At 42.1% G+C, this 22,317-nt stretch overlaps 1 protein-coding gene across 1 annotated transcript in view; it reads left to right on the top strand.

Moving 5' to 3' along the window:
• RAP74 (transcription initiation factor IIF subunit alpha RAP74) overlaps positions 1-22,317 on the top strand; it is a 50,392-nt gene that overhangs the window by 21,937 nt on the left and 6,138 nt on the right. Inside the window, exons 2-3 of the mRNA XM_087686538.1 lie at positions 2,173-2,331; positions 16,732-16,877. Of these exons, the coding sequence (XP_087542664.1) occupies positions 2,173-2,331; positions 16,732-16,877 (305 nt within the window). The remainder of the gene's footprint in view (positions 1-2,172; positions 2,332-16,731; positions 16,878-22,317) is intronic.

Below are 22,317 nucleotides of genomic sequence, written 5' to 3' on the forward strand. Positions count from 1 at the left end.
TGATGTTGGATTGGAGGGTCTCATGGGTAAGTGGGCTCAACTACTTCTAGCTGCATACTAGACGTAGATGGCAACTTAGAAGGAGAGGGCAATAACACGTCTTGTCTATCCTCAAGGGAGACAAGGAGCATTGGAGGCAAAGTCTATGGGGGGCTTGGCGGACTTGTTAGACAAATGATATTGTGCATGTGTTGGAGCACGACTCCCTCTCGGTTGTGGAGGAGGGGCAATATTGCCTCCCTTGATATGCTGGAGTTCCTAGATGAAGTAAAGGGTCAGAATTTGGGTGGACAGCCCTTGGCCTTCGAATAACATCGATCATCGAAGTGTTCGGGGCGCGAGACACTTTGTTCCTCACTAGCTGATTGGTGAATGTGGTAAAAGGAGATTTCTTATGAATGTGATCCCATAACTTTGAAATGCAAAAGTTACGTAAAAGACAGGCAAGTATGGCTGTGAGATGATTTGCTTCATAAAATTGAAATATTTGGGAGGAAACTTATTCATGAACAAAGTGACTTGATGGTCATCAGAATTTGGTTGACAAGTGGTGGTAAATTTGGTGAGTAATTGTCGATACTCTATCAACTTGATTGTCAAGTTGTCCTTTTTAGTGACTTTGAACTCTTGGGGCTCATAGTTGAGATTGATATGTAGGGTATGATCACAAGCAGCATAGCAGTTGACTAAATGTGCCCAATGCCTAGATGCAAGGTCGAAATGTTGTGATTGTGAGTGAAACTTAGGCATGAGACCTTGCATGAGCTCGACAATAGCTATGGCATTTCTGCTCTTCTAAGAGTGGACTACCTCATATGAGGATCAACAGGGATTAAGTTGGGGTTCCAACCCTTGAATAGGGTCCCACAAGTTTGAGGAATCCAAAACATGTCACATTAAATTTAACCCAAGTTGTGAAGTTTTGACTTGTTGAAATGAGTCTAGTAGTAAAGGCATCCTTGTTCATAGTGGATGAATGGAAAAATGTGTGAGTTGTTGAATAGATTAGTGCCATGGCAAGGTGGAGGTTCCAAAATGTGTAGGATGGCCTACTAGGCATTTATATATGAGCAATCTGTGCTCAAATGAGTGATAGGAAGGGCTTGATATGCATGGGTTGTATACTCTTGCAGGTAGGTCCCCATCGGTGCTTGATTTAGGAGTGGAACTCCTACCACCATTGCACTACCACCACCTGATTGAGGGAGAGGATTTAAACCATGGGATATGTGCCTAATGTAACGGTATCCTTTGATGTGGTGAGTTGTGGAATAGATGGGTGTGTGCATGCAGTGGAAGAAGATTAACCTTGTGAAATGGGTGGTAGCATGTGACATATGTGTATTATCTAACATTTTACTTCTATAATCTCCTCTTCTTGTATTCACATATTGGTATGGGTTTGAGTCTTCATGTTTACTTAGACCTATTACCTGCATTTCATGAAAAACAAGGACGACTAGCAAAATTTGTATCATACATACCTTGCACCATATTTGATGAAAAGGGTGACATTGAACAGCTCATCATTTGAAAATGGGTGTGCCCTCTTTTAGTCAAGGGGTTTGGATCTGCACAAACATAGATCTTCGATTGATGTGCATTCTCCTCTAGGTTGTAGACCCAGTCAGTGATTCATGTGGAAGGTGATGTGAGAGGTGGATCATGAACATGTCTAGCTCTCTCTAATCTTTGCCTCAGGACAGATGTGTATTCCTATTTAGCGAGAAGATTCTTTGGTAGAAGATTTTCCTTTGGAGGAAGCTACTGGTCACAATCACAATCACATTTCTAGCCATAATGGGCACAAATGCAGCCCACATGTCTTAGGCCATTGAAAATACACGAGGCTCAAACCTTCAGATTCTTCAAGATCTCCATTGTCATGGCTGTCCTCGGTCTGGAGGTATGCTGGTTGCATTGTACTCTAATTGATGGTTTCTTTGATTTGAACAAGCTTACAAGCAAAAAAAATCTTCTTTTTCTTGTGTTTTCAGCTTCTTCTTTCATCTGATATCATGTATAAAGTTTGCAGTCCATGATGCTCGATTTAAGTAACAGCAGTGGATAGGAACATTGTTCTGCCCTCATCCTGTCAGCTTTTATAAATTCTGACAATTTTTGCTTGCATGCACTTCTCTACCATTTGACATGATTTTGTACACTTGGCAGGAGTACAATGTTAGGGCTCATCCTCAAAACAACAAGCAGCTATTTGTTGGTAGGTTTTTGCAAGGTTTACCAATGTTCTCTAAGAAAAAGGGCAGTGACTCAAAATGGAGCATGCAACGTGAAGGCCTTCAAGGTCGTCAATTGACTGATGCACAGAGAGTATGGCCATTTCATCCCAAGTTTTATTTGTTACATCTATTTTAGCCAGTTTTTGTGATTGTAAACATCTCCTCAAAGTTGTTTGTTCGTAGACATATGTTTGCTAACGAGTTACAATGCTTTAAGCTTCCAAACTGAAGTGTTGCTGATAGTTAACTCTATAGTCATGGTCTTGCTTAATGTCTCAAATTGTATATTGCAGGTTTACGGCTGAGAGTGTAGTACTGTGACATAGCATTCTTTTCTGAAAATATTAATAACTGGAATGGAATTTAGTATTCTGATAATTAAAAGCACTGTAAATGGTAGGTTTATTAGTACAGTATTACTGCTTTATGAATTGCTTGCAGTTTAGACACCTTACATTTTACCTGAGGTTACAGAATTTTAGTGATGACTTAAGATGGTTTCTTTTTCTATAAGTGGAGGTTTGACATTAAATGATTACTGCATACTTACATTAAGCTGACAAGGTTATTAGCTTTCACTAGATGAAGGAGCTTATTATCTCTGCTGTTTCAAGCAGTTGAATCTTCTAAAATCCATTTTATTTTGCTGCTTTGGAAACTATGCTCAATGCTTTTTCTATTCAAAGGCTTCAATTGGAAATCAGGGTGTCTGTTTATACTCTTTTTCTTCCATGCACATGTTTTTGTGTGAAGATGCTGCTTTTTATTACCTCACTAGACAATACAAACAAAAATTGGCAGTGATATCATAGATCATAGTCCTGCGGACTCATTGGTAAATAAATGATCTCAAGCAAAAGAACAGGGGTTCAACATGGGGCTCGTGTGCAGGCTCTTATGCATCTGGACTGTTGCATATCCTGCTAGCTAGGAATGTTATTGGCCAAATAATCAGGATTATCTGGAGAAGTCAGAACAGTTGATATATTTTTGTTAAGCTGTCTTGTGAACCCTGATCCAGCATGTCTCTGACATCTGCAGGGAACAAGCTTCTTCTTTCCCTTTCCCTCTTTTTGAATCTCATCCATTCAGGCAGTAATGTTACTTGCCACCTTACGGACTGGGATCTTGAGCATCTTATCCATTCGGGTAGTAATACATAGCCAAACTTTCAGAAATTCCTAGAAAAAGTGATACCATAGCCAGAGTATCATATATGGCTGATAATTCTTCTTGGAGCCCTGGCTCTTTTCCTACCCAGCATCGCTCTGTCATTTTCTTGCAGCATGGATTCTACCCCATAATATTTTCTTTAAGTCTCCATATTGCAAACAAGCTTTCTTCTTTCAACTTTCCCCTCTTTGAATCTCATCCATTTAGGCAGTAATGTTACTTGCCAGCTTAGGGACTGGGGTCTTGAGCCATTCAGGTAGGAAGGCATGGCCAAACATTCAGAAATTCCTAGAAAAAGTGATACCACGGCCAGAGTATCACACATGGCAGATAATTCTTCTTGGAGCCCTGGCTTTTTTCTTACCCAGCATTGCTTTGTCATTTGCTGGCAGCATGGATTCTACCTAGGTTTCCATATGATTTAGACCCTGGAGCTGAATCATATATGGCCCAAATTTTGATTCAAAAAACCAAAATATGTTGTCACAACTTTGCACTTATACCTATTCTTGTCTAACCTCCTAACCCTAGATAAAAGGTGGAAAGCAAAAGGACACACCCTATAAAGAAATACTCAAACATAAAATACAAATACAATTGTCCGACAAAGCACAGACTGATAAGAGAGCTCAGTAGGGTTAGGGTAACTCATAGACAATGAATGCAGAAGATAAATAATAATGAATGAATAGATGCAATGTTCAATGTAGTAAACACACTATTGAGAGTGAATACAGAACCTTGAACTCTTGTGGCTTTGAAGGATCGGGGTAGAGAGTATGAGCTGGACTTTGGAGAGAGCATCAAACTCTGTATGGATCCAAAAATGGAGCAAAGAGTCTCTGGAAGTGATCAGCAGCAGTGAATGCAGATCAGGGTGTTGTACCTATCAGGCTGATCAATGGCTGCAGAAACAGAGTGGCCTGAATAGAGTGAAGTTGGGCATAGCAACAGCCTAAAATGCAGGGCTGGCTGAAAAACGTCTATCAGCCTGCACTCGCGATTGCTCCTGAGGCATAGCAACAGCCTAAAACGCAGGTCTGACTGAAAAACGTCTACCAGCCTGCACTCGTGATTACTCCTGAGGAGAGAGAAAATGCTGGATGGCAGCAGACTGCTGCAAACCCAGCCTTCTGGCTGTGAAATTTGGTGGTTGTTCACGATAAAATCCTCCAAGCTGATCACTGCAACAGTATGCAGAAAAAAACACAGATCTGGGACAGCTTGTGGATGCAGTAGGAGTGATGAGACAGCTGCCAGGGGGGAACACATGTTGGAAAAGAGCTGGCAGCAACACAAACTGAGGTATCCTCCAAGGAGGGTTATACACAGCAGTGTAGACTGGGTGCTAGCTGACAATAAACCTGCAATGATGAGATGGGCTGAGTAGACACAGGCTGCCTCCTATTTATAGATGAGTGGATCCTCCCAAATTAGGTTTTGGCCAATGTGACACATTCTCTAGGAAAGTTTAGTAATAACTAAGTTTTGGGGTTGTAATAAAGAGGTAATCAGTGTATAATGAATTTGTTAGCTCAGTACCCCCTCTCAAGCCCAAAACTAGAACTAAGAAGCATAGCTTAGCCCATAATCACCCCAAGGCATCCCCAAAGCAGCGAGAGCATTGGACAAAGAGTACCATCCCCTCTCAAGCCCAAAACTAGAACTAAGAAGGGCGTGCAAAGCATAGCTTAGCCCATAATCACCCCAATGCATCCTCAAAGTAGCCAAGGCATCGGACAAAGAGTACCAATGCATGGGGTAATGCAAAGGGCAATGTAGAGTGTCATGCTCAAGCAAATGTGATGCAACGATGCCACTTGGACAATGCCCTTGCAAGGGAATTGTCCACTTGCCCAAGCATCCTTTTGTAATTGTGATCATCAAGATGCAAGCTGATGATTATACAAAGGTACAAATGTCAAAGATTCTATAAGCACCAAAAGAAAAATACCACCCCCCCCTCACTATCGACGGATGGCCGAAGGAGAGGTAAGCACCTCCTCTCTTTCCAAGATGTCGATGTTGATGGGGGGGAAAAGGAGAAGTGCCCAAAGAAGATGAGTGAAATGTATTCAAGGGCCTTCAAGGTCGCCTCAAGGAAGGCAAGAACTCGGCCTTCGGAGGAGAAGACTCCATGCTAGTCCAAAGTGTGGAAGAAAAAGGACTTTGGTTTGACTATTCAGGAGACATCTACCACTCAATCTTCGGATTGGGATGCTACAACTGTGAGAGTGCGCTGCGGAAGAAGGAATACGAACACGGAGAGAGAGAGAGAGAGAGAGAGCAGAAAATGAAGGAAGAAAATCTGCACTGACTGAAATGAATGCTGAATACACTGAAATGGACTGATCAGTCTCTGCACGCAGCCCGAAGCGTCAGTGCGGGCACCAGATCAGGCTGATGATGACGGCAGCACCACCACGGGGGAGGAGTGTCGGAATCTGCAAGAAGACAAGTGATCAAGTGGGGAGGGGGGCTGCCTATAAATAGGCAAAAGAACAAACCCTAAAAATGCCCTAAAATGGGCGCCCCACATCAATGACTAAAAAAGTGGTCGGGTAGCCAGTGGGCTGCCCACTAAAAGAGGCCAAAAAGAAATGCACATTCTAAGACAGCCAGTCGAGAGTGACTAGCCTCCCCCATCATAACACATGACAGACATGTCAGAGCTCCTAATGTCCTCGTCTGACTCAAATTGAGGCTCACAGGCAGGAGATGACAAGGCATGACAGACATGACTGCTAACACCCCTTCTCAGATCCTGGATGTGGCTGAAGGCTGAAGAAGAAATAGATCCTGGGGTGGCAAGAGGAATGCCAATGTCGATGAAGTTCGTCAATGTAGACTGCCGCCGTTGAAGGAGCTCCTTACGATCTTGGGAATCCCCCTCTAAAACACTAGGGGCCAGGGAATCCACAACCGCATCATCGAGATCGTCCCCTGCTAAAAGGGATGGGGGGTACGAGGGAACCACCAGAGGAGAAGGTGGGGGATGGGAAGGAACCTGTGGAATAGAAGGTGCACAAGCGGGAACGGGTGTAGCAATAGACTACCTCGGAGGACCCTGCATCAAAGAAGGGGAATGGAGCTTGTAAAGCCCGCTCTCCTGTCAACCTGTAGATAAGACAGCTCTTGTAAAGGAATCCTCAATAACAACGGCATGCTCGGTGAAGATCACTCTTGTGTCAAGCCTCGTAAGGCCATAAACTGAAAGGAGGGGAAGGCCCAAATCCGGAACATGTAGGGCCTGTGAAAAGGAGCTCGAAGGCCGGTCGGTAAACAAAGGGAATGTGCCAACACCACTAATAGGCACCGATAAAATGTCACCAACAGTGATTGAACCCTCTAATGGATGGAGATCCTGTAACAAATCACCTCGGTGAGTCATATGACTCGAAGCACCATTGTCCACTAACCAAGGTTGCACAGAAGACACTACAGCCACGGAAGAAGGATCCTCCTTCAAAGCATGGATATGAAGGAACATTGACTCATGGGTAATAGCTGGTGTAGAGGTAGAAGAAGGCTCCGATGTAGGTCCACCCTTCGCTCCTGGACGAAGGTGAGGGTACTTCTTCCAGCATTTCTCCTCGAGATGTGTCACTTTTCCACAGTGTGGGCACTTCGGTCTCTCTGAATCTGAGTCAGAGCCTGAAGAATTGTCCTTCTTCTTAGCCTTTGACTTCTTCTTCTTCTTCTGTCCTCCCGAACCGGCAACAAAGGCTTTAGTGGAGTCGGATCCACTAGCACTGACCTCTCTAAGTCGCTCGTCATGCTCCAATACAAGCGGGGATAGCTCCTCCCATAGAAGCTTGGCACGGGTCCTCGAAGTAAGAAGGCTGGTGTAGAAGACATAAAACCGAGGCGATGGTAGCTGAGTCAAGAGAATCATAGCCATGTCTTCAGAAGATATCGTTCGACCAAGGGATGCAAGCTTATCCCTCATATCCTGTAATTTGTTGATGTGGTCATTCATGGAAGGACTATCATCAATAGCGAGTATCCGTAACTTTTTTTCGAGAGATATCCGGTGGGTAAACGTCTTCTGTTGATAGAGAGGTGCGAGTTTTCTCCATATGTCTGCTGCAGTCTTCAACCTGTGAACATGAACAAGGACAGAATCCTGCAAACTCAGAAAGAGGAAAGATCTGGCTCTAGAATTGAGCCGATCCCATAATGCTGCACGATCCATAGATGTCCCATCTGCGGGATCCACCTGAGGCTGGGGAATAGGAATAGAAACAAGCTCCCAAAGATCGAAGGAGTCCAAGATACACTCCACCTTGCAGGACCATAGAGAAAAGTTGGAGCCATCCAACCGGTCCTCTTTGGGCAGCTGAGGAAGTATGGGTACGTGTACAGGGGGTACCAAAGGCTGCATCTTCGGCCCACTGGGAGGGGCTCGCTAGGATACATGAATAGAAGGGGGACGGGAAAGAAGAATAGACTTCGGACGACGGTCCTCTTGATAGAAATCATGCCTCCGTTCAAATGAGTGTCCAGAAAAAAGCTCGTCATTTGAGTCATCAAAGCCTATAAACTGATGAGAAGACATCTTCGATATCTGCAAACACCAAAGTACAACAAGGGAAGGTTGCCGGTGCCGAAACACAAACACCAGAAGCTCCTGAGCTGGCCGCCTTGCATAGAACGCAAGGATGATGTCAAACGCAAGTGGTAACGATGCAATCACCACAGAAAAACAGCCTCCTGCCTCAAAATGCAAGTAGGAATGAGGTCGCCAGCTTGGAAGAGTGCCGCCAGAGGTTGAACGCAGCCACAGAAGCTGAAAACGCAGCTTGGTGGAGTGTCGCCCAGTTAGAGGAGGGCCGCCCAGGCTGTAAACACAAATGTGGGGGTGACGCCAGCAGCAAACGCAAATAGATTGACACCAAAACAGGCCGCCTTGATCAAGGAGATGGTGCAGAAGGTGACGCCTCAGCTGTTGGAGACGTCTTGACCAGCAAACGCAAGGTTGTGGGTGTTCTCCCGCGTAAATCTCAGCTCCGTGTACTCTCCTTGGCTCTGATACCATGTGAGAGTGCGCTGCGGAAGAAGGAATACGAACACGGAGGGAGAGAGAGAGAGAAAGCAGAAAATGAAGGAAGAAAATCTGCATTGACTGAAATGAATGCTGAATACACTGAAATGGACTGATCAGTCCCTGCACGCAGCCCGAAGCGTCAGTGTGGGCACCAGATCAGGCTGATGATGATGGCAGCACCACCACGGGGGAGAAGGAGTGTCGGAATCTGCAAGAAGACAAGTGATCAGGTGGGGAGGCGGGCTGCCTATAAATAGGTAAAAGAACAAACCCTAAAAATGCCCTAAAATGGGCGCCCCACATCAGTGACCAAAAAAGTGGCCGGGCAGCCAGTGGCTGCCCACTAAAAGAGGCCAAAAAGAAATGCACATCCTAAGACAGCCACTTGAGAGTGACTAGCCTCCCCCATCATAACACATGACAGACATGCCAGAGCTCCTAATGTCCTCGTCTGACTCCGACTGAGGCTCACAAGCAGGAGATGACAAGGCATGACAAACATGACTGCTAACAACAACAAACTTTGTAGAGGACTATGCTTTCTTGACATGCATTTATGACATGTCCATGGTTGATAGTGCATTCAATGTTGCTTAAATGCAACATACGTGGTATTTGACAATGGGGCATCCAAACACATCACTTCACGGAAGTGTGTTTTCACATCTTTGCGTTTAGCCTTTGCAGGGAAGCGTGTTACATGTGCTAATAACAACGGTTGTGATGTTTGTAGCATTGGTTTAGTACTGATCACTACTGTGGATGGTTTAGATTTCATGCTTATTGATGTTTCATTTATGCTTGGTATCACAAAGAATTTATTGTCCATTTCAACTTTCAATAAGCATGGATTTCAGGTCATTATCTTTGAGGAGGATGACAAGTGTATTGTTAGAGACAAAGAGATGGACTAGCTCTTTGCTTGTCAGGTACCTTGTATAAGGGCCTATTTTTGTTGGACATATATGAGAAGAGTTCTCATGATACTTTGGTAGTTAGATAGTGAAATTTTGGGGCTTTTGCTGAAATCTGTGGATTTTGGTAAAGTTGATGCATGAAATGTACTTTGGGAATATTACTGAAGCAATCTTGTTGCCATAAGTAGAGTGATTTGAGCATTTTTATCTCCCGCTTGTGCGATTTTGGAGAAATTGGAGAGATTTCTTGGTGTTTTGTGTATCAAAAGTTGATACAAGCACATATGTATGCAATACACATGTTGGACAGCTCCCATTGAGTTGATCTATTGCTGATTATTCATGTTGCAACAGTCTTAGTGATCATTTGCAGATTTGGGATTGTTGCAAATGTTTTTTTTGTTGATATTGCTGAAGTGGGAGTTACGTGGCAATGATGTCTGCATTTAATGTATGCTGAAAGTGCAGTCATACTGCTGAAAGTCATTCGTTCTACTGCTGTACATGTACTTGGACTGGAACTTGCTATTATTTGCTGAAAAATTGGGTTGAAATCAGCTGAATATTCAGCTCATTTTTGTTGTCATAGATTGCAGCATTGGATTTCTGGTGTATTGCTGAAAAATGGCTGCAAATGCTTCTAGCAACAGTGACACTCAATCCCTCTTTGAAATCAAGAGGTTTGATGGCACTGGCTTTGACTTGTGGAAGGATAGGATGTAAGGCATTTTGTTTCTCAAGGATTGTGAAGATACTCTCTTGGAGACTAAGCTTACAACTATGACAGATGTGGATTGGGCTAGACTTAACAAGAAAGCCATTGCATACATTAAGATGACAGTGTTTGATGATGTTCTCACAGACATCAAGCGTCTTGATACAGGTTATGCTATATGGAAAAAGATTAAGGACACTTATGAAAATACAACTCCTATGAATCAATTGCATCTTATGTGTAAACTTGTGAACATGGAGTTGGATGAGTCTAAGCCAATATTTGAGCATTTGAGTGCTTTCATAGGGGTTTTGAGTCAGTTACAAGACTTTGGTTTGGCGGCTTTCGATGATAAATTGAAAGCTATTTTCTTATTGATGACTTTGCTTGATAGCTGGGAATCTCTGATGTCACTTAGCAACAAGCGTGCTTTGACTTTTGATGGTGTTAGAGGGTCAATCCTTAATGAAGAAATCAAAAGAAAGTCTAGAGGTGAAAGTAGTGGCTTAGCTTACCATGTAAGAGGCAGGTTTGAAAAGAGGGGTAATATAGCCAATAAAGGGAAAAGTAGAAGTAAAAGTTAGGGCAAATAATAGGATGTCACATGCTATCAGTGTGGGCGTAAAGAGCATAAAAAGCCCGATTGTCGGTACTTCAAGAAAGAGCAAGAAAGAAAGAAACAACAGGGTAAGAAAAAGAAGGATGATAAGAAAGATGATGATAGCTCTTCCTCAAAAAAAGTTGCAAAGGCAAATGTTTCATCTAGTGTGGTCATTGAAGAGCTTTCTGACGTTGAAGAGATACTTGTTGTAGCCTTATGTAATGATGCAGATATTATGGCAGCAGCAGGTGATATGCACATCACCAAAAAGGAGGTAATTGATGCCTTACTTTCAGCTCATGATGGGTTGCCACAATCATGGATAGTGGACAACGGTGCCTCTTTTTATGTTACCCCCTCTTTGGAGTCATTTTTTGAATACACTGTAGGTTGCCTAGGCAAGGTTTACTTGGGGATACTAACTATGCATGTGAGATAGAGGGTGTTGGCACCATTCACTTGGCTCTTGAAAATGGCCAAGAGTTGATTTTGTAGGATGTCAGATTTGTATCTAACATAAAGAAAACTCCACTATTAGTTGGGCAGGTTGATGTTAAAGGGTATTTTACTACCTTTGGTGGTGGATCTTGGAAGGTCCATAAGAACTCTATGCTAATTGTTAAAGGCAGCAAAAGAGGGACTTTATCTTACTTGCATTGCAAAGCATTGCCTGGCAAGTTCTTGGCTGTGATTGAAGTCCATTCATAGATGGAGCTTTAGCACAAAAGACTTAGTTATATGAGCCAGAAAGGCCTTCAGGTTCTCGCCTCTTTAGGGAGATTTGATGTAAAAGGCTCTGGTCTCGAATTTTGTAATGATTGCTTATATGGAAAACAAGTGAAGTCTCCTTATAACTCTGGTGTCGTTAAGAAGTCTAATGCTCTTGACTTAGTACACTCTGATGTGTGCACTATGCTTGTTAATTCATATGGGGGTGCACGCTACTTTGTTACTTTCATTGATGATTTTAGTAGAAAGTCATGGGTGTATGTACTTAAGAGCAAAAAGGAAGTGTTGGATGCTTTTAAAAAGTTTCATGCTTTTGTTACCACATAGAAAGGGCTTAAGTTGAAAGCCATAAGAACAGATAATGGGGATGAGTATGTCTCAAATGAATTTAACAAGTTTTGTGAGATGCATGGCATTAAGAGGGAGTTGACAACCCCTTATAATCCTGTATCAAATGGTGTGAGTGAAAGATTTGATTGCACTCTTTGTGAGAGGGTCAGATGCATGCTGTTCACAGCCTATCTCTTGCAACAGTTTTGGGGAGAGACTTTTAAAACTGCAGTTCATGTATGCAATCGCTCTCCCAATCGTGCATTGGAAAATGGTATTCCTGAAGAGGTTTGGTCTGGCAAACCTGCTTCATATGACCATTTGCGTGTCTTTGGTTGTGATGCTTTTGTGCATGTACCTATAGAACAGAGGACCAAACTAGACATGAAATCCATCAAGGGCATCTTCATGGGATATGGAGATGAGGGAGAGATGGGCTATAGAGTTTGGCTTCCTCAGGGCAGGAAGATAGTACGTAGCCGAGACGTAGTATTTAATGAGACAAAGTTGCTGAAAAATGCTACACATGGTGATCTTGACAAAAAGAAGGTCAAATTTCAGTATGAATAGCCAGCCATTCAGCAGCCATTAGCTGAAAGTTCTGTCCCTTTCGATGCTTAAAATGAGTAGCAACCTATTGTGCTACAGCTAGAAGATCATGGACAGCAAATAGATGCACAGGATGAAATAGGACAGCAAGAAGAACATGCTGAAAACAGATTACAGCAGCAAGATAACGTTGAAAATCAGCCACGTGGTGATGGCGTGCACATTCCTTAGGATGTAGGCCCACTACATGATAATACATATCATTGTGTAAGAAGGTCTACACGTGTCAGAAGGCAGCCACAGAGGTTTCAACCATCTTTGGATTGCATTTTGTTGATTGATGAGGGTGAGCCTCTAACATTTAAAGAGGCACAATCATGTGAAAACAAGAGAAAGTTGGAGCTTGCTATGGAGGAAGAGATAAAGTCTCTATATGCAAATAATACATGGGAGTTTGAACCTTTGCCCAAGGATAGGAAAGCTATTCCTAATAAATGAGTTTACAAAGTGAAATGTATTGATGGGAAGCTCAAGTACAAGGCATGGCTGGTTGCTAAGGCCTATACACAGAAGGAAGGCATAGACTTCTAGGAGGCCTTTTCACCAGTCGTGAAGATGACTACGCTCCGTGTTTTGTTTGCTCTCATTGCATCCTTGGATTTAGAATTGGATTAGATGGATGTGAAGACTGGTTTTCTTCATGGTGACTTGGATGAAGAGCTGTACACAAAGCAGCGAGAAGGATTTGTTATTCTAGGAAAAGAGCATTTGGTTTGTAAGCTGAAATGCAGCTGATATGGGCTGAAACAAGCCCCTAGACAATGGTATAAAAAAATTGATACCTTTATGCTCAGCCATGGATTTAAATGCAGTCATGTAGATCACTGCTTATACACTAAAAAGGCTGATGATGAAAGCCTTTTTGTGCTGGTTTTATATGTGGATGACATGTTGATTGCAAGACAACACAAGAGTACTTTGAATGCTCTTAAAAGGCAGCCGAGTTCAGCCTTCTCCATGAAAGATTGGGGGGCAACTGAACACATTTTGGGCATGTGTATTAAGAGAGACAAAGGGCAGCGTTTGTTGTTTCTCTCACAAGACAAGTACATCAGCAAAGTACTTGACAGGTTTAATATGGCTGATGCTAAGCCTCTTGGTGTGCCTTTACCGCCACATACAAAGCTTAGCAAAGTTGATTGCCCTAAGGATGATGCAGCTGCTAGTGCCATGAAGGGTATACCTTATGCATCAGCTTGTGGATCTTTGATGCATGCCATGGTTGCAACTCGCCCTGACATTGCTCATGCAGTGGGAGTTGTTAGCAGATTCATGTCTAACCCTGGCAAGCCACATTGGGAAGCAGTGAAATGTATCTTTAGATACTTGAAAGGTACATAAGAAAAGTGTATATGCTATGGAAAGGGTACACTAGAGTTGCAGGGATTTTGTGATTCGGACATGGCAGGAGATCTTGACACTAGGAAATCTACCAGTGGGTATGTTTTTACTTTGTTTGGTGGGGCTATCTCTTGGTGTTCAAGATTGCAGAAAATTGTGGCACTGAGTACTACAAAAGCTGAATATATTTCATCCACTGAAGCTTCTAAAGAAGCTATTTGGCTTGGCCGTTTGGTCAAGGATTTTGGTTTTTCTTCATGTACTTCAGTACTTGGTTGTGATAGCCAGCGTGCAGTATGTCTGGCTAAGAGTGCCATGTTTCATGCACGTACCAAACACATAGATGTTCAGTATCACTTCATTCGACAGGTCTTGGATGATGGTCTTGTTACACCAACTAAGGTCAAAACCTAAGATAACCCTGCAGATGTTTTTACTAAGTGTCTTGCAAAGGCTCAGTATGAGCATTGCATTCGTTTAGTGGGAGTTGGTTAGCTTAAAGATACCACTTCGGGTCTTTAAGTGGGAGGTTATTGGGTGTAAAGTCCCTTCGTCTTCACGTAAATAGTCTTACGGGTGTAAACATACCCTTATTGTACCCTCACATATAAATACATTCTTTTATTCTTTTTGTACTGTCACGATCTGGTACACACTACCCTTTATGTATGTAAAGAGGGGGGATCCTTACTGGTCATTTGTCTTTATGTAGATGATCTTTTGCTCACAAGGACACATGTTGATTAGATTTCAACATTCAAGAAAAATTTGCAGCAAACTTTTGAAATGTCAGATTTGGGGCCTTTGCATTACTATTTGGGCATTTAGTTTATTCATGATGCTAGAGGTATTGGATTGTCATAGTCCAGATATAGTGGTAAACTCCTTGAGAGATTTGGCTTTCAAAATTACAAGTCAGTTAGTATACCAATGGAGACTGGACTCAAGCTGTCTTTGCATGATAGCAGTGATCTGTTTGACATTCATATATATGCTCCAGCAGTTGGATGTCTCATTTATTTATGCAATACATGGTGAGATATTCAATTTGCAGTTTCAGCCCTGAGCAGATATATGCACAACCTAGGCATATCACATCGACAAGTTATGAAGCGTGTCTTTCGTTACTTGTAGGGTACTAGGACTCTTGGATTGCTTTATGCCAAGGGGAGACACTGCAATTACATGCTTACAGTGATTTAGATTGGATTGGTGATTTTGATTTGTGTCACTCTATGAGTGGAAACTGTTTCTTTCTTGGCTCATCTTGTATCTCTTGGCCTAGCAAGAAACAATCCACTGTTGCCACATCGTTTTGTGAAGCTATACAAGGTAGCTTTCACTATCATAGTTAAATGTGTATGGCTAAGACACTTAATGGCTGATCTTGATGTATCTGTCATGGAGCCTACTCCTTTGTTTATTGACAGTCAGAGTGCCATTGCAGTGGCATAGAACCCAGTGTTTCATGCACGCATGAAGCACATAGAGATCCATTATCACTTTGTCAAAGAGAGGCTACATGTAGGAGATATCGGCCTTGTATTGTCCTATCTCCAGCAATGTGGTAGACATCTTCATCAAAGCTCTTTCTTGCGAAAAATTTGAAGCATTTTGCAATGCTTTAAATTTGATCTCCTTTGGTGGATGATCCTTGTATGCCGATCACTTTTTACTCCAGGGGGGATTGTTGGGTTTGACTCACACCTACACTCACAGAGGAGTGTCGGTGATCCGTAGTAGGACATTGGGGCACTTTTGCTCTCCTTACAAGAGGTTTTTTCCCCCAGTTACATTATTTTCTATTTTATGTATTTATGTTACATAGTTTGGTCACTTATCGTGTTTTACACCTTTCGGGTGTGAACGCACATTAACAACCGTAAGGTCTAAGGGTTGTACTTTGTACTTTCATCACACACTTGGGAATAGCATTGGGAACTGTGCTATGTCTTCACTCACACACTCTCTCTTTTTTTTTCTTCGTAATACTCACACACACACACACACTCTCTCTCTCTCTCTCTCTCTCTCTCTCTCTCTACTATGTGCTTCCAGCTGTGAGCTGTCATATCCCATCTCACACCCACATGTACTTGTGTAGTATAACTCGTCACAACTTTTGCCAATGTCCCCCATTGCATAACTTATGTTTTGGACATGTCACCCTTGCCAAAATTAACTTGCACTTCATGTGTGCACCTCACATGTCCACAACTAATTTATGCCAAAGCTAAGCAATAAAAATACATCACACACACACAGAGAAGAAAATATAAGATAATATGCTTATTCGCATCAAATCCAAGCAATTGTAATGCCCCTTTGACAAAATTACAAATGCCCTAAATAACCATTTATGCTGTTGAATAACAATACATAACATAACATTAGCAAATCGTGCACATCCTTCTCTCCTCATGTTCTCCTATTTCTGTTTGTGTACATGACATCCAACAGTTTGCACTGCTAAGTAGGTGTGCAATTACAGAAGGGAGGAAGGGTGGCAAGAATATTTATTCAGGATTGTATTGCACATAAGCAGCTTTGATAATCTTTGGTCACATTTGCAGTCTGTTTAACAATTCCCTATCTTTCCATGTATGATTTCCAGTTATCTTTTGTTTGAACTAAACTTGAAAGTAATGCAAATCATCTTTCAAGAGCCAAACCTTTGGCCTGTAATAGCTGGAACTGAAACTCGCATTTTGATGTTGAGCAAGAGATGCTTGGGATTGAGTCTCCGAAGTGAAGTATTGCTTTTTGAGGACATTTTGCAGAACAGGCTGAAAGCTTAGCGTGTAACCTTTTACTGTCTGTCTGCAGATACACTTATCTGAGCTCTGTTGCTTGATGCATCTATATTATGTGACCTTTAGGAGAGTACACAGATGGGTTGTGTAAACAGTGCATGTCATGGCATGAAGAAATATATTCTGTGATAATGTATGTTGGAGTTCTGCATGTGAATTCTATGGTGAAACTGCCTTTGTAAAATGAATCTTTGTTGGTTCAACGTGTGCATTCAGGAGAAATACAAAGGAAAGCCATGGCTTTTGGAGGATGATCAAGGACAGCAATCATTTCAAGGGATGCTGGAAGGTGGACAGCAAGCTGCTTACTATCTGTTGATGTTGCATGGAAAGGACTTTCTTGCAACATCAGTAGGTGCTTGGTATGTTCCTTATTCAAACAACTTTGTAAACAATACTACTAGATCAAAATTTGACCTGTAACCTGGAAACTTCCTTATTCAGAGAACTTTGACAAAACAGCTGCTAGATCGAGTGTTGACCTTGAGCTGTCAAAGTTCAATGCATCAAAGAAAAGTATAATGTCTATGCCTTTACTTGACCCATTGTTTCTTCACTATTAGTTGATGCCCGAAGAGGTTGTCACATGCATATAAATCTCCTCAAGCCTTAGTAACATAGTTTAGCCAATCAGCTGTCAAGCTTTCAGGGGGCTCATAAATATATTTCTTTTTTTGACATGCCCAAAGTTTTCTCATCATCTAAACAAACTATTGGCATACTTACCTATGAAAATGTAAAATAATCAAGCAGGATGCTAGAGTTTCGTGGGCCCTTTATGGGTTCAAGGAGAGCTCCACATTCATGGTATTGCCGGATGGATCGATTTCTCAAAGAACACTCTTTCTATCCCTCCCCCCTTGATGCAAATCTTTACATTTGTCACTCTTCAAAGTGGGTTCGCTATGTGCTTTTGCATGTGGATGGTCTTCTTATTACTGACTCAGATTCTTGTACCATTGCTTTCATTAAGCTACAGTTGAGCTCCACATTTGAGATGACTGAGCTTGGTCACCTTCCTTATTTTTTGGGCATGGAGACCATGCAACAGTAAATGGTATTTTGGTGTCATGATAGAAATATGCCTTTCAGTTAGTGGATTAATTCTTTTCTAATGGTATTCAGCCAGCGGCTATCCCACTGAATTGGATTGTTAAACAAATGAAGGATGTGGATGCTCCACCCTTTGATGAGCATAACTACCGTTGGGTAGTCAGGGAACTTTGATTAATTCACACCCATGTTATTCTCACTTATTCAGTCTCCATCTTAGCTGATACTTCAATGTATCAAAACAATCACCTTGGAATAGTTATATGTGTGTTTTGAGGTATGTTCATGGTACTTTTTCTCATGGCTTGCATTTGATTCAGGGACTAACAGTGTAGGGATACATATGATCCAGTTGGGATGGAGACTTGGATACGTGGTATTCTCATGGTGGGTACATGTTCTCTCTTAGCTTGGTTCTCATTTTACGGTCCAGTTGAAAGCATGAGATTGTTGCTACATCTGCAGTTGAGGCTAAATATCAAGCTTTGTATGATGGTGCCATGTAGGCTATCTACTTGAGGAGTTTCATAGTAGAGCTGTATCTTCTTTGTGAGGCTCCTACATTGCTCTATTGTGACAAGGAGACCAGGGCACCATCCACCTTGCTTTTGTGCTGATCTGCCTATGAAGAAGGTCAACTAATCTTGCTGATAGATTGGTTTCAGTCCTCCCTCCCTTCGGCATTCTCATGATGGGGAGAAGGGGCCTTTTAGCTTCTCCTTCCGCCTTTTGGCAGTGAGAAGGAGCGGTTTCTGCTCTTGGTACTTATAGGGATGTGATCATTGTTTCTGTTTCATCATCTCTTTGTATCATGTTATGCCTTCATTAGGATGATGATCATTGTAAAAGGGAGGTCGAGTATGTGAATAATTCCTCTACAAGGACATCGCTCAAGTGACACAAGGTGCATTCATGCTTCCCAGTTGGCCTTACACCTTGCATTACATTACCCTTTGCATTACATTGTGTTTTTGTGAAACAGGGCATTTGGAATGGATGAGAACCTACAGCAGTAGGCATCCCTCCAAAATGAGAACCCTTGCATTGTGTGTAAACCTTTCTCCCTTTTACCTCTTCAAAGAGTGGTCAGCTTGGTTTTCCATGTGCAACAGTCTTGTTCATATCAATGGCAGCTTTCTCTCCTCTATATCTTGTTAGATCTATCATCTTTGTTATTGACACCCTTGTTGCATGACAATCCTTCATAGAGGATCCTACTATCAATCCCATTTTTTTGAAAAATGAATTGAAGACCCATTCACTTAGGCTACCCAAACATAGTTTCCATGAGTTTTGGAATAGGAAGAAACAGAATTTTGGAGTTCTGGCCATTTGATATTTTTGTGAAAAAGGGCTTTTAGAATTTATACATACTATACATAGATAATGTGTACACATGTATTTCTGTGTGGGTGTATTACTCACATACACATAGATAGAATATAGATGAGAGAACTAGTGCTAAGCGTACACAAGTCTCTCAACAATCTTAAGACAATGGGCATGACTATTTCAAACAGGATACATGATTAACAAATTTACAGAGTCTTGTAACTTGCAAGATGTAGAATTTATTAAAATCGCTTACAAGGTTCCTGTTGCGACCAAAAGGGAAAATCTTTTGCCCCAAAAATTTTGGGCCCAAAACACATTTCCTTGAAACAGGAAGGGCAAAAAATGTCAATTCAGTTTCGGGAGCCTAGAAATAGGGGTTTTTGGAAACTATATATCCTGTAGAGATATTTGTCTCCTTTGTGATCTTGATAGTCCCTTGCAGTCCATGGTGACACTTGTGCTTCGAGGTATTGGTCTCTTTGAATCGGGGGCCTTTTGGGTACATTGATGGTGGAGTTATACTCTCTTCTCTTGGGTAGTTTTCTGGGCCTAAGGGGTTGTTGAGCAAGTAAAACTGAAGGCTAGAAAATTGCCATGCATTCTAGCCTAATTTAACTCCAAATAACAGCCCCAAAAAGAATTATTAGTGAAAAAGGATTTCAATTGACAGCAGGACAAATGCCCAAAAATCTATTGTAAAAGGATATGTTGTGGAAATCCTCTTCATCCCTCATCATTATCATCTCCTTGCTCCAAGCCATCAGCCACCAACATCCTTCTTGCGGTTGCAACCTGCTGCAGAGTTTGCTAAGTCATTGGGAGGCTATAGCCTTGCTGTCTAGGAGCTACCTGGTATTGCTCTGCTCCAAAGGCTGTCACTTGCTGTGTAGTTTGCCGCCTGCTTGGAAGCGCTACTGCTTGCTTGATCATTTTCCACCCAATTGCTGCCTGCCTGATCAGCCTGCCCTACAGCTGTTACTTGATCATCGTCATGATGTGGAGGTAGAGCAGCTGCATTTTGCTGCTGTCCTGCCTTGCGATCTGCAGCCAGCTGGCAGCTGATTCATCATTATCTGTTGTGTGGGCTGTGTTTACCGCTTGCTGCTGCATTTGCATTGGAGTCTTCTTTGACATCCTATTGTCTGGAGGGTTGTGTTTTGCTCCTACGTCTGCTGTCTACATCATCATCATTCTTAGAGGACTGCTGCAGCTGCATTTTGGGATTCGTCTAGAGTACAAGAGACTCTTCGAGCTGTTATCGGTGTCTTTGGCACCTTACTTGTGCCCCGGTCCTTGAGACACAGGGGATTTGAGGCCCCTTTGTATCACTCACCATTTATATACATCTTCATGTCACAGAGCATTCGTCATATTGTTATAGCATTTTGGGTTTTTCTTTGTTTGCTATAGCATTTCCTTACAAATGTTTTTATGTAATCAATGCCTTCTTGTTGGACGTAGCCCTTGTTAGTGCTTGGAATGCACTATATACTTTACTGCTTTGGATTTGGCATATGCATGTACCCTCGGGAGGCTTCAAGTTATCTTCATACTAGCCTAATGTGTGAAGGGTCACATTATTGCATGCATTTTGAGGGAAGTTAGAGTCTTGGGATTCTTGGGAAAGAGGAAGTTGAGGAGAGAGAAGAGTTCTTGTCTATTCTATGCTTGTCTTGTTCATTTATGACAGCATGATAGTGTATCTTTGATTCTTTTGGGAAGACAATGAGAAAATATTCAGGCCTGCACTTTTGGCCTGTTGTTTATGCTGTATTCTGAATTTCTGTACCATTCTCCTGGAGTTTATTTGCTGTTGGCTATTTTCTGATTCAGGAAGTATGTGGCCTGAATAAAAAATCTTTGTGAGTATTTGGGCAACATTCTATATTGGCTGTTGTTCTTGTCTGTACCGTATGTAGAACAAGCCAGGCCATCAAACAAGAGGACTTTGTACCATGAGAGTGTATGCATCACACCAGCAGCATGGTGGCAGGATCGTGCAAAAGACAAATGTTTGATGACTCTTGGGGGATGTAGATGCAGAATGCCAAGATTGGATTGCAAAACATAGGTGTGGAGGATGATGACCAACAGCAAGGTGGCCTCATAATCGTGATGACCAGGAGTAGATGATGGCAATCAGTAGCGACAGCAGTCATCCTTGTCTTTGGTACTTACAAGCAATGAGAGTGATGGCTGGCGACAGAGTGCTGATGTGGGCTGAATGAAGGGGCAGCAAATGTTGATGGCAAGTTGATGACAGAAGTATGGCAAATAGGATCAATTCAGGATGAGGAATTGGCATGCCCATGATCCTTTTTTACAAAAACATTTGAGCCAATTTTTGTATACATCCTTTTAGCATTGTGTCTTTAGGATTTGCATTCAAGGTTTGTGTTTTGTGTTTTGGGGATGTGTGAGAGTTAGAGAAATCAGGTCAAGTTTTGAGGCCCAATTTCTTTTAGCTTAACAATCTCATCCTCCTAGGCCTTAACAACATTTGCCTCTTTTAGAGGCTTCTTGGCCAGTTGCCAACACCAATTGGGATGTGCTTTTGCACATGCACTTTGTAGAGGAGGATGTCTTTGGGCACTTTGTTCTTTCTTCTTTGCAAGATGAGGTGCCCTTTTGTTTGTGAGACGAGTCTCCTTCTTCGGCTATGCACGACCATCCTACACCTTCTTGTTGGTGCAAATGGAGAAAAAAGAGAACAAAATAAGTGAATATACATGATTAGGCTGGAGATTGTAGGCGCACACACACTCTTCTATTAGATAGTGGTCCTTTTAAAGGAATACCTCCCTTGACATGAGTGAAAAGTATGCTACCACCACACCTTATTATGTGTCACAAATACAAATGCCAAGTGTACTCATAGGTGTCACATTGGCTAGAATAGTCCTTGCAAAGGAAGTTCACATATGAAAGCATTCTTTTACAATAGTAGATATTCACATACCCAAAACCGCTTTATTCTAAGGATGAAGTATGGGGCTAGTTTGCACAACCCCCTGACATAGTTTATTTAGTAATAATTTCACAAATTATCACCACTTGTGTAATAATCCCCCCTTTGTTGGTAATTAATGGAACTTTCAGAATACCCAATCATCATGGACTAAATTTACTTTTTGCTCCTCTTAATCCTTGGAAGTGGATTCATTGGTAGCAGTGTTGACCTCTCCTTTGTTGAGCACTCTTTCTCTAGTGTTTACTTTTGCAAATCTTTTCAACACTCCGCAATGTAATGCCTAGGTTTCTGGCAATAGTAACACTTTCCTTTTTTCTTCTTAGTACCATTTTGTGACGAGCCCACTTCACCTTCTATAAGGAAGGCCAATCCTTCAATGCATTATGCTGCTTTCCCCTTTCGTGGAATCCTTCCTTGTTTGCTCCTGCTGTGCATGGAAAGAT

The sequence above is a fragment of the Lygodium microphyllum genome, chromosome 10 (genome assembly GCF_053477565.2).
Source record: "Lygodium microphyllum isolate KBCC chromosome 10, Lygodium_microphyllum_v1.1.10, whole genome shotgun sequence".
Classification (NCBI taxonomy): domain Eukaryota; kingdom Viridiplantae; phylum Streptophyta; class Polypodiopsida; order Schizaeales; family Lygodiaceae; genus Lygodium; species Lygodium microphyllum.